Raw genomic sequence first — 13,631 nt, 5'->3', positions numbered from 1 at the left:
GGCTTTTTTTGTGTCAGGCATGTGTCACTTTGCTCACATCTGATTGGTCCAATTTGAGATCTCTTACCCAGAACATAACCTGCCCTGGAGTAGGTTAGCTGTGGAGTGTAAGTTAATATGGCAATGAACGCTGCTAAAAGCCAAGCCGCTTTCATGGTACCTAAAACCCCGGATTGATGCAAACTAAACTATATCTTACCTGGCTAGCCAGTTAATCCGGCCTCATGGTACAGGCCCCCGCTCTATTTCTGACATACAAGCATTCGAAAGAGAAATTGATTCGCAACATGACGCAACTGCACTTTAAAAATTAATTCCATGGTGTGATTTTTGGCTCTGCTCCTGGTCTCTAGAGTTTTTTCTTTTCATAATTTAAATTAGAATAGCTGATTTAAATTTGGCTTACATTAAGGTTATAACAAAACACTCTAAAAGGATTTCTATAGAACACTGCCTGCGCACACACACACACACACACACAGGTTTGTTTTTGTGAATTGTGGGGATTGTTTTGTGTGGCCATTCCATAGGCGTAATGGTTTTCATGCTGTACAAAGTCAAGTCAAGTCAAGTCACCTTTATTTATATAGTGCTTTTAACTGGAAAAGTGTTTTCATGTACAGTGGAATTCAAAATAATATTTAAACCTGGAAATAAACAGAGAGCTTTAGGATTTTGGAAAATAGTGAATTACATTTTTGGAAAAAGTGTATTAAACTGAGAAAAATGCTAATTAGAAGCATTTTCTTTAGTGGACTTTTGGATCCCATTGCATTTATGCCCATATGTTTAGGTGGGTCATCATTTGATCTGGTTGACCGGTTGATAATTTCCTATGATCACAACACATATGATGCCCTACTTTTCCTATTTATGAGCATATTTGAAAAGCTAGTTTACTTTCTACTGTCTGACACACTTCCATAATCTGTTCTGTAAATTTGGGATGATAAACAAGATAAATTTGGTGAGCTTTTGGTAGTGAAATGTAACAGTGCTCTAAGTGTGTTTAAAATAGCTTTTTGATATTGTTTTTTATAAATTAATTTTACTGACTATTAAACCATAAACTTATAAATATTCTCCTTTAAAAATTTAGATTTTTTTTTATGGGTCGGAGAAGATGCTGATGCAATGCTAAATAGATTTGTGTGTGTGTGTGTGTGTGTGTGTGTGTGTGTGTGTGTGTGTTTTCTTCTAGCGGCCTCTTTGCCAGCCATTACACTGAGACACATTACAGGGAAGATGGACAAACTGTTAAGAGCACTCACAACTCTAAGGTATGTTAAACAGTCTCACATACATTTGTCTTTTGATATATACACATTCCAGTGAGGTAATGAACTGGATATTAATTGTTGGTCCATTTCAAATACTGTAAGAGGAAGTCAGACCAACTTGTAATACATCTGCATCTAATTTTCTGGGTTCAACCAGAAAGGAACATTTTGTCATCATTTACTCACTCTTCCATACTTGTATGACTTTCTTTGTTCTGTGGAGCAAAAAAGGAGATGCTTATTCAAAAGTCCAAGCTGCCCTTTTCTATACACTAAAAGTGGTCAGGGAGTAAAGGCTGTCAAAACCCTCATAGACAGTAAACCAACAACAAAAAAAACATCCCGCTAGTGGTACAAAACACTCGAACACTGTATATTTTAAGAATTTAGGAAAATTACAATAGCTTTACGAGAGGAACAGGCTGAAATTGAAGTAATTTTTGCTTAACCTTTGATAATTCATTGTATTGAATGTCAGCTTGGACATTCAGCTATAAACCCATTTTTCTTCCAAGGAAGAAAGAATTTATATAGGTTTATGAAGGACATGTGGATGAAACAGTGAATTTTCATTTTGAGTGAACCATTCCTATATTGTTGTCAAATATAATGCTTAAAAATCTTCAAAAGTTAAACTGCGCTGGCTAGTGCACTAGCACTGGCCTTCTTCTCAGAGCTGATTAATCTTTGCTGTGATGTGATGTTGACACAAGGACAGCATGTTGACATTATTGTCAGGTCTTATTTGAATTGTCTGCTGGGTCTTTTGTAATTTTATAATTAGACTAGTGCTAAGAACTGCAACTAACAGCTTTGACAACATGTTGCCATCCCCCCCATTCCCAATCACACATGTGTAGGCTTGACAATATTATTCCTGCTGAGCATATTTAGCTCTTATTTATAATCATTTAAGCCTGTCTAAATATCCATGAACATCTTTTGTATTCAAAGCTGAAAAGGTCTAAAAAAAATTGAGCCATTGTATAAGATTAATTAATCAAAAATAGGTAAAACAGCTTGACAAGGCTTTGGTGTGAGTGATGATAAAACAGTTATTTGATTGACAATCTAATTTGGACCATGTAAAAAACAGACTTAAAATAGTTTTAAAATGGAAAATCATATGCGAAAAAATAGAACTGATAAGGATTGTAGAAAAAAATGAATAACAATAAGAAATTGCTTTAGAATAAATTATTTGAATCAAAAGGTGGCAGTTAGATTATAAAAATGATTTATGGTTTATTTCTAAGAACTGGTTTTCGAATATTATATTGATTTTATCCTTCAACATTTTTTTCCCACTAAAACAGTCCAAAAAGCTAATTTCTCAGCAGATACATGTGTGAACTGTCATCCAAGGCAGACACAGAAAAAGCAGCCTAGTTTTTTTTATGCTGATCCTTAAAATCAGGACATTATGAAAGAAAAATGGCCTGCTTTTACTAATATAAGTCTGAGACTTCACTTTGGTGGCCTAGTGTATTATTTAACAGGGCCATTAGCAAGTGCAGACATCATTTTTAGCTCTAGTTATCCTACATCTATGGCTGTTTCTGGTACATTCTTTGCTATTTTTGGTCTGTTAAAACTTAAAGATGTGGAAATGGTAGCCACAAAAATGAGTTTTGATGTGAAGGATTTTTGCCATCAAGCGTTGATTGCTTTTGACAGAGTGGTGTGTTTTTGAACGGTTTTGTCTGCCTGTGTGTGTGTGTGTGTGTGTGTGTGTGTGTGTGTGTGTGTGCGTGTGTGTGTGCGTGTGCGTGTGTGTGAACATTCGTGTGATTGATGGCAATTAGATGTCCAGCCTGTATTTCCACATGAAAGGTCTTTGGGGGTTTGTGCCAGCCATAACAGGGGAGAATAGTTTCCTTGTAAAATAGACCAGCAGCCAGACACTACTCTTACTGGCACCTCAAAGTGTGGTTTTCATGGACAAGCAGCTGCTTAAAGATGACTTTTGCTACGTGGCACTATGCTACATGATCCCTTAATACCAACATTATCTGACATTATCTTGCACCTGAACAGGATCTCATTTCCATTTCTAGTTAGTAAATGATCCAATTTTATGGTTAATTGATTTCGGAAATAACCCCCACTTTAACTTGATCTGTTGGCCAAAATTCTTGGCCAAAGTTTTCTTGTTGAACATCTGGCTGTTGTGTCAGTGACATAATGTTTTATTTGTCTGAATTAATTTATTCAAAAATACATAAAAAATGCAATTCAAACATACAATGACTTTTATGTTGAACACATTTTCTGTATTAAAAATCATTTTCATTTAATTTTTTATTTTATTCATTCATTCATTTTTTGCAAGTAAAAAATGTCAAGTTATCTGTTCTAATACTGTAGTGCTAAAACATCATTAAAAATCTAGAAAAGAAAACCTTATTAAGTGGTTTGGCATAATCTTTTATTACTTATTTTATTTTTAAACTGCTTCACTGCTTATTAATATTTGAAAAATGTTAGTCCAACATATCATAGTCATGCATTGGCCAACATGCAGAAAGATACATAAGAGCAAATAGCATAAAACAGGAAATGATTATAGAGAGGACCACCACAGACCCTCATGACTGTGTCAAGATAAATAAGTCTCTTAAAATATCTGATCATTTGACCTTTTTATGACAGGACACGGTTTTTGTCTGGCTGTGTGTGTGTGTGTGTGTGTGTGTGTGTGTGTGTGTGTGTGCGTGTGTGTGTGCGTGTGCGTGTGTGTGAACATTCGTGTGATTGATGGCAATTAGATGTCCAGCCTGTATTTCCACATGAAAGGTCTTTGGGGGTTTGTGCCAGCCATAACAGGGGAGAATAGTTTCCTTGTAAAATAGACCAGCAGCCAGACACTACTCTTACTGGCACCTCAAAGTGTGGTTTTCATGGACAAGCAGCTGCTTAAAGATGACTTTTGCTACGTGGCACTATGCTACATGATCCCTTAATACCAACATTATCTGACATTATCTTGCACCTGAACAGGATCTCATTTCCATTTCTAGTTAGTAAATGATCCAATTTTATGGTTAATTGATTTCGGAAATAACCCCCACTTTAACTTGATCTGTTGGCCAAAATTCTTGGCCAAAGTTTTCTTGTTGAACATCTGGCTATTGTGTCAGTGACATAATGTTTTATTTGTCTGAATTAATTTATTCAAAAATACATAAAAAATGCAATTCAAACATACAATGACTTTTATGTTGAACACATTTTCTGTATTAAAAATCATTTTCATTTAATTTTTTATTTTATTCATTCATTCATTTTTTGCAAGTAAAAAATGTCAAGTTATCTGTTCTAATACTGTAGTGCTAAAACATCATTAAAAATCTAGAAAAGAAAACCTTATTAAGTGGTTTGGCATAATCTTTTATTACTTATTTTATTTTTAAACTGCTTCACTGCTTATTAATATTTGAAAAATGTTAGTCCAACATATCATAGTCATGCATTGGCCAACATGCAGAAAGATACATAAGAGCAAATAGCATAAAACAGGAAATGATTATAGAGAGGACCACCACAGACCCTCATGACTGTGTCAAGATAAATAAGTCTCTTAAAATATCTGATCATTTGACCTTTTTATGACAGGACACGGTCAGTTCAAGTTGTAAACTGTCATATGGTGTGGCTCTCCAAAAAAATAACAATATTTATTAATTAATCATTTATAATATTTCTAAAAACATATTTTTACTGGGAAAAGTAACTTTTCATGCAAATGGTAAAAGTTTTCCAAAACCATAAGAAACCAACATATAAAGAGTACAATTTAAAAATTTGGAATTTAAATACTTATGTTTTAAACTTGAAAATATTTTTCCTTTTCTTCACACAGATGAATTGCTATTACCATGGTGAAGTCCAAGGATACACACACTCTGATGTCAGCCTCAGTACATGCACTGGTATCAGGTAAGCACAGTATGACCACCATAATGTTCCTGTATCCCATTATGAATAGGCAGTAATTTCAACCGTATTGAGTTACAATTTTCAAAGTCATTAAAACTCCTTAAAAAGTAGTTTAAAGCATGTGTGCTTTAGTGTGGAAAGCTATTATAGACCTTAAGTTGTCAAACATTTATTGCCTTGATATTGTTTCCAGTGGACTTCACAACTCTTCCTATGTGAAGGTTCATTTAGAGCCTATAAATCCGTGAGATTAAACATCAATAAAAACTTTAGTATCATCCCATGCTTCATTGTCTTGAAGATAAGCTCATAAAGTGACTGAAAGCATTTAACATGTCATGAAAACTTCAGCGATGTTGTTAAATATAATTAGAAGGAGCATATGGCTACAGTAAATTTGTTGTAGAAGCACAACTTTTACGACAGAATTGGTAAAGATGAACTCAGAGCTATGATTGAAGCAAACCCCTGGTCTCCTGTGTGTAATTACAAAACACTTCTACTGAAAGTCTTTACTTTATCTTCATTATCACAAGCCTGGAGACTTTCAGGTAGGCAGATATTAAGGCCACTTCTGAACACAGAAGGTTACTGTGAATCAAGGCCGAGATCAGTATGGCTCCAGATTTTGATCTGTTTTGTCTTGTTATCATATTGCCAAGTGAAAACTCACTCTTCATCTCGCAACCTAATTCTGCAGCAGTGGCTCTTAAACATACATTCTTCATATTCAATTATCTCTCAACAAAATCTTTCAAAATGTCTTTTTTCACCCATGGCTATATTATTAAGGATATCAGTTTTGTCACAAATGTAAATTTACACATTTGAAACACAGTCATATCGCTCTCTGGTGAGTAATGGGTTATTGGTCATATAACTGGGTGGAGAAATTAAATTTTATACAGTCCAGTGTCATTCTGCAGAAAAATCCATATCCACCCATTTTCCAATGGGACAAAGACAAACAAATGGATTTATTAGAACTGGATTTATTGACTATAGAGTTTATTAGATGGTGGAGGGTCATCTGCCTTTAGTTTTAAAATGATATTGTACTGATAAAAATATAATTAAATTAGAATGAGATTATCTGATCTCAGAGTTAATATTTTTTAGCTATGTCACTGCAGCATTTAGCCAGAATGCAGACTTCATGATTTTCCCCATTAATTTCTCCCATTTACATCATCCTTTTTGCTCACACTACATACTTAGAGCATAAGGTGTCCTGCACCTCAAGACAATTACCTGCAAGTTATACCATACAGCTTAATTGCATTTTTTTCTGAAGAAATGTAAGGGATGCTTGTCCATGTTTACATTACAACACAAAGCTATGGTATTGTGGGCGGTTGCCAAGAAATGGCTTCTGTATGCCGTTTCTGTGGTGTTCTGGGTGGTTACAAGGGCATTGCCTGGTAGTTGCTTACTGGTACAAGTCAAATGAGCCCACCTCCAAATCTCTAAGTCTCTAGGGTCACGTTTTTTAATCAGCCATGTTTTAGTACCTATATCTCAAGATGGAGTGGCCTGATGCATTCATTTGCACTCTGTCTTTTTCTTATAATTTTAAAAGGATGTTTATGATTTTTGAGAATTTCAGAAATTCTTATCTTTAGAACAATCTTAAAACAGTTTAGTTTTTAGAACAATCTTAAGAAAAAAGATAAGAACATTATTAAGAAATGTTTTGGCAAAACAAAATATTCTTAACTTTATTATTAATTTAGAAAATAAGAAGAAATTGGCACTTATCAATTTAAAAAGCCCTTCTTTGCAAGCAGCACAATTTGAGATATAATTCTTGTCAATATCACAAATGTTACAAGACAGGTTACGCATCAAACTTTAACACGTCACTGCTAAGTTTGAGCAATAGTAATTGTGATGCTTTTCTTAGCAAGTATACCACAAAAGAAGTTGGCTGTTACCTTAGTAATATGTGTTTGTCTGTTTTGCTTCAGAAGGGGAAAAAAAACTTTTTTTTAAAATAGTTTAAATCTGAATTCAATCCACAGAGGGTTTATCTTACTTGAAAATAAAACACTGATGGTGGAGCCAGCTTTTGAGCCAGCAAATGACACCCATGTGATTTATGAAGGACATCACCTACACTTCCCCTCTGGGACCTGTGGACACGGACACAACATATCGACTGTCAGCCATATGAGCGCTGGAGGACCGCCACAATCATTCAGCACAAGGGTATGAATGCGGTCTGTCAGCAAATGTCAATGTAGCAGCTGTTATAACAGTGTTTTGTTTGGAGAGTGTCTCTTTTTTTCTTGAGGAAAAATTAACATGCATCATTCAGCATGTGATATCTTTGTTAATGCAGATGAGGGGATTGTGGTTGCCCTCACTTCCCATGCATGCTAAAACAAGATTAGAGAGCTCGGCGAGACATCAAAGGTTAACAGAAGATCCCAACATAGCAGTCTTGACATTGAAGATCTTATCACAACATAGCTGTCTAAATAAGATCCCATTGTATTGATTCAAATGGATAGCAGTAGATAGAAGATGCTGTTATAATTCAACATAATGGCAAACTGATGGTATCTATATAATAAAAGTGATTACAGCTCTGTATCAATGCTGGCGCTGATATTTTCAGACACATCTAAAGATTATAGATAATTTCATCGTCCATTTGAGGAGAATAAATCAAAAGGAGTTGAAGACTCCTGTTATTGTCACCATGGTGACTACAGAACTGCTAGTCAAAGTTATAAAGATCTGAACGTGTTACAAGGAGGTTAAATAGACAGTTCAGAGGGGTCACTTGTTGGTTCAGGCATCAGCTATTTTTGGTGGTCGTGGTGTTGTTTTGTTCATTAACAAATCAGTTTAATTAAATTAATCTTTTAACTGAGCACAATTTGAAATGCACCTTATATTTCTCATTCACTCCCAAGTCTCAAAGCATGTGACTGCTTTCCTGCCTTCAACGGCTGATATAGCATTTGAAGACTCAAAGCAGAACTGAAAAAGAGAAAAAGGTCGATCCATGTCAAGTGAAAAATTAGTTGATGCACAACTTTGTTAATTTTTTGAGTGACCTCTATGCTATTGCAAAACCACCAGGTTTTACATTTTTATTTTTATGACTTGGTTTAACCACAGCAGCTGTCTGTGTGTCATAGCCCACAACACATTTTGGTTATGTGGACATTTACACTTCAGTATCTCAGCTCAAGATGGTCCGAGCTCCTTGAAACAAAAACAGATCTCTAAAACACATGATGTCCTGGTATATATACATTATGTGACAACGTTTTGCACATTCTTGTTCCTAAGACTTAGAATTGAAGTCCAAATGTAATGATCAAGGTCACTCAAAGCAGGGTTATTATCATTAACTAAAACCAAAAAATTAAATACTTTTTTTAAAGTTACTAAACTTTTTTTAGAGTACTAAAAACTAAAACAAACAATAAATAGATATGTTAAAATCAAGATTGCTAAAACATTACCTCAAATTAAAATTAAAACAGAAAACATTTTAAAGCAATTTAAAATACCAACAAAAACTGTAATATATGGTACTAAAATAACACTGGTTCAAAGCTCCACTTTTCAATTTAAAATGGGAGGGATTTGAGTCTCTTGCCCTAATTTTTTTAAAAGAAACCTAGGTAAGTATCGTATTAAAAAAAAATATATATATATATATATAACTTGTTTGGCAATACCAATACATACAGTATATGTATAGAGATAGTCAAACTTTTTTTTTTTTTTAGATTTGTACTGTATACACAAATTTTAATAAAGAAAAATGTAAATTGTTTCAGGTGGTTTTTAATGAATTGGTTGCTTATAATACACACATACACAAAACAAAAAGGAAAAATCACTTACTGGTGTAACCTGCAGAAAGTCTCACTGAAAGAGTTAGTGGATTAATCTGTTGTTTGGTGAACATAAAATCTGTTATTTGGTGAACAGATTTAAAAGATTCAAGTCACTGGGATGATTCAAAATCCCTATCACTTGGCTCTGATGGACCCTCTGGTACATGTTGTTGGTAATGAAAAGTTGATCACATAGTAAGATCGTTGACCTGCTCTTTTCTGTTTGGCAGCATAAACGGGATGTTCAGAAGACCACCAAATATGTGGAGCTCATCATTGTAGCAGACAACAGGGAGGTAGGACAACAAACAAACACACAGTTTGACAGAGATTGTGGTGCAAGGCAAGTTAAAAAGTATTTTGGTAAGTGTCAGTCAGATATCACAGAATCTTGTTATCTTACATGCTCCACCAAACTGGTTTGCACCGTGTACTCTAAGTACTTTAACTTCAGACTCATAAAGAAAGAAGAATGAAGGGAAATGTGCTGTAATACCCAATTGTATTTGGTTGAGTACTGTGCAGTTTTCGGGTTACGGTAAAGTTTTGGTTCTTTGTTTCACTTTAGTAGGCCAAACCAAAAACAGGTCATAGAGGGTGGGACCTGACTGGAATTAGGGCAATGATCCCAAATGATCAGACAGGAAACAGGAAGTGTTGTGTATAAAGTGAACATTGGATGTGGGAAAAGGAAACTGGGCAACAAGAAAGCTACCATGTTATCAGCACAGCTGTCTGTATATTAAAGTGTGTGTGTGTGTGTGTGTGTGTGTGTGAGAGAGAGAGAGGGGGAGAGAGAGACAGAGTTATTGTGATGGGTTTCATTCCTGTTAATTAAATTATCATGCAACACTATTTGACTAAAAAGGCTTATCCATTCTATTAATTCTATAAATTTTTGCATCTTAAACATACACTCACAGGGGAAGCAATGCTGGACCATAAGTGGCTGGCTGTCACACTTGTCTCCAAATTGCATTTTGTTTTTTGTTTTTTACTTTGATTGCTATTGTTCAGTGCCTCTGCCCTGCTTTAATGGTCACTTTCAAGTGTTCTTAAGAGTGTGCCGTTAGACACACTTCTGATAACACCCCTACATATGACAGCCACTCAGAGGGTCGTGCATGGTTTAAAAATCCATCTAGACTCTGGTCTTATATTTGTTGGAGTATATCTTTCATCTCACTTGTGTCTTTTCTTTCCCCATTCAGTTCCAGAAACAAGGAAAAGATTTGGAGAAGGTTAAGCAAAGGCTAGCAGAGATTGCCAATTACGTGGACAAGGTATTAAATGCCATTTTTCTCCAGAATGAATGGGAACACTTGATTAGAAGTTTAAAATAGAGGCCTGGTTGTCAGAGATGAATGGAGGACTTCTGAGGTAAAGGACGAGATTTTAAATAAACCCCCTTTTGAACGAAAGCTAAGTATTTTTAGGTTAGGTTAAATTGACTGATGTCCAGACAGACATAGATGGATGGATGTGCTGCTGTGTCAATAGATGTATGAGGTAAAGCTCATTAAGAAATAGTTTGGAGGGGTTTGATATCATGTGTTCTCTCAGTTTTACAGAGTGCTGAACATTCGAGTAGCTCTGGTGGGACTGGAGGTGTGGAGTGATGTCGATAAGTGTGCAGTCACCCAAGACCCCTTCACAACCCTGCATGAGTTTTTAGACTGGAGAAAACTTAAATTGCTGCCGCAGCGGCCACATGATAATGCCCAGCTTATTAGGTTCAAACACAGCCATATTACACACATTATCGCATATACACACTTTGGCACATGTGTCAGATTCTTTAACAAACTGTACCCAATTACGTGGACAAGGTATTAAATGCCATTTTTCTCCAGAATGAATGGGAACACTTGATTAGAAGTTTAAAATAGAGGCCTGGTTGTCAGAGATGAATGTAGGACTTCTGAGGTAAAGGACGAGATTTTAAATAAACCCCCTTTTGAACGAAAGCTAAGTATTTTTAGGTTAGGTTAAATTGACTGATGTCCAGACAGACATAGATGGATGGATGTGCTGCTGTGTCAATAGATGTATGAGGTAAAGCTCATTAAGAAATAGTTTGGAGGGGTTTGATATTATGTGTTCTCTCAGTTTTACAGAGTGCTGAACATTCGAGTAGCTCTGGTGGGACTGGAGGTGTGGAGTGATGTCGATAAGTGTGCAGTCACCCAAGACCCCTTCACAACCCTGCATGAGTTTTTAGACTGGAGAAAACTTAAATTGCTGCCGCAGCGGCCACATGATAACGCCCAGCTTATTAGGTTCAAACACAGCCATATTACACACATTATCGCATATACACACTTTGGCACGTGTGTCAGATTCTTTAACAAACTGTACTCTAACAGCACAGAATAAACTAATGCTAACTCAGGAGAATGCACATCTTGAGGGCCATTCACACAGAATGTGTTTTTGCAGTTAAACACACTAGATGCAGTGCAGTGGAACAGGAAAAAATGCAAGGCCTAGAGACACGTGTTTTAAAAGTTGAACTTCTTTTAACTTGAGCTATACGAGATACTGCAAAAGATGCAGACATAGGCGCAATGGTCAAACACATCAGTCTAGCACGTTTACATTAAAAAATAATTGAAAAGCAGCACAGTGGAATGTAAAAATGTGTTCTGTGTGAACGGAATTGAATACTAACCCTTCCCATATTCTGTGCTGTATATACTATTAGAAAGATTTCTGTTATAAATAAATACTGTTCTTTTGAACTTTTCATTCATCAAAGAGTCTTGAAAAAAATATATTTTGTTTCCACAAAAATATTAATCAGCACAAACATTTTCAACATAAATAATACTAAGAAATTAGAATATAGTGAAGGATCATGTGACACTGAAGAATTGAGTAATTCAGCTTTGCCATAACTACATTTTAATAATAAATTACATTTTAAAATATTTTTAGTTAGAAAACATTTATTTTAAATTTTAATATTATTTCACAACATTACTGTTTTACTGTATTTTTGATCATGCAGCCTTGGTGAGCATAAGAGACTTCTATCAAAAACATTTTTAAAAATCCTAATGATCCTATACTTTTCAACACTATAGCATACTGAATGCTGCCTACGATTTTCTAAAAAATGAATCCATTATGTAACAAAAAATTTAGCATGTTTAATTCAGCAGGTGCTGTAGCATGGTAGAATGTTATTCTTAACATGTTTTAATCTTAGTCTTATTACTTGGCTGTGCAAGTTTTGTACCGTATATTTAACCTCACTTTTATTCTTTTATGGCAGTGGGGTGTACTTCCAGGGCACCACAATAGGCATGGCTCCCATCATGAGTATGTGTACCGCTGAGCAGTCAGGAGGCATTGTCATGGTGAGAAATAAATCATCACACACTCTGTGTCCCATAATTAGCACATTCACCCTGAGCTGCACAGCCATCCAGCTTTAGACTTTCGTGATTTAAAAGCATAGAAATTTAAAGGGATAGCTCATTTTCTATAATAATTCTGTTGTTATTCATCATCCTGGTACATTCTCAAAGCTGGTACATATTTTTTTTCCATAGGGACTAAAGCTTCAAAAAATGCAAAAGGACTTTTCAGGCTAGAAAACCTCAGTTCCATTCATTGTAATGAGCCTGCAGCTTATTTATGGTCCAGAAAGAAAACCATATGGGTTTGGAACATCATGAGGGTAAATAAATAGTGACTTTTTCATTTTTGGGTGAAGTATTCTTTTAAGGTATAGGTTGTGTCCCATCCAGTGTGGTGTAGTGACTTAAAGAAAGACAACTAAATCCCTCTTGGTTTATTCATGATTTTTTGAAAAGGCCCTGCACTCCTTTAACTGTTCTTTAGGTGTGTGTTTTCTCTTGAAAAGCCAGTGTTGTACAGTTAAAATTCCAGTGATATGATAAACACAAATCACTGCCCTAACAGATTTGCTTTAGTGTTTGATCATTTTCAGGAAAACACTTACAGTGGGAACCTGAAATATGAGGACACTTTAATTTAAACCAGGAAATAAATATAAAAAGGATGAGAGAAAGAGAGAGAAATAGTATCATGTAAAACGAATAAGAAATATTTTCGGCATATACCTTATATATTTGTGGAGTTGAGTTTTGCTGCCATTTTTTTTTATTTTAAATACCTATTAAATTTGAAATACCTATTCAACCATCTATCACTGCTTTGCTGCTGTATAGCTAAATAAAACACATTTACATTTTTATTAGTCTAGATATATCATCCATGCCACTGTAACAAACTGTGACTCTTAAACAGGACCTCACAGAGATGAAGTCATTAGCCATAGGTCTGAGTTACAAACTGTTGTGGTGCTGTATGAAAAATGATTTCCATTAACTTCTTAAATGGATAGTTCCCCCAAAATGAAAATTATGTCATCAATTACTCACCCTCCTTTGTTTTAAAAGCGCATGATTATTTATTTCTTCTGTCAAAAGGATGATCATGTTGTTCTTTTCTATACAATGAAAGTGAAAGGTCACCGGGGACTGTCAAACTCCAAAAATGACAAATAAAGCACCATAAAATT

General features: G+C 35.1%; 1 protein-coding gene across 1 annotated transcript in view; it reads left to right on the top strand.

The window, feature by feature from the left end:
• LOC107594792 (disintegrin and metalloproteinase domain-containing protein 12-like) overlaps window positions 1–13,631 on the top strand; it is a 144,420-nt gene that overhangs the window by 77,422 nt on the left and 53,367 nt on the right. Inside the window, exons 4-10 of the mRNA XM_016284968.1 lie at window positions 1,202–1,280; window positions 5,143–5,219; window positions 7,241–7,427; window positions 9,310–9,375; window positions 10,291–10,362; window positions 10,643–10,812; window positions 12,357–12,441. Coding sequence (XP_016140454.1) covers window positions 1,202–1,280; window positions 5,143–5,219; window positions 7,241–7,427; window positions 9,310–9,375; window positions 10,291–10,362; window positions 10,643–10,812; window positions 12,357–12,441 — 736 coding nt within the window. The remainder of the gene's footprint in view (window positions 1–1,201; window positions 1,281–5,142; window positions 5,220–7,240; window positions 7,428–9,309; window positions 9,376–10,290; window positions 10,363–10,642; window positions 10,813–12,356; window positions 12,442–13,631) is intronic.

The sequence above is a fragment of the Sinocyclocheilus grahami genome, unplaced genomic scaffold (genome assembly GCF_001515645.1).
Source record: "Sinocyclocheilus grahami isolate Dianchi unplaced genomic scaffold, SAMN03320097.WGS_v1.1 scaffold191.1, whole genome shotgun sequence".
In the NCBI taxonomy this organism is placed as follows: Eukaryota; Metazoa; Chordata; class Actinopteri; order Cypriniformes; family Cyprinidae; genus Sinocyclocheilus; species Sinocyclocheilus grahami.
This window is presented reverse-complemented; position numbering and strand designations above follow the sequence as displayed.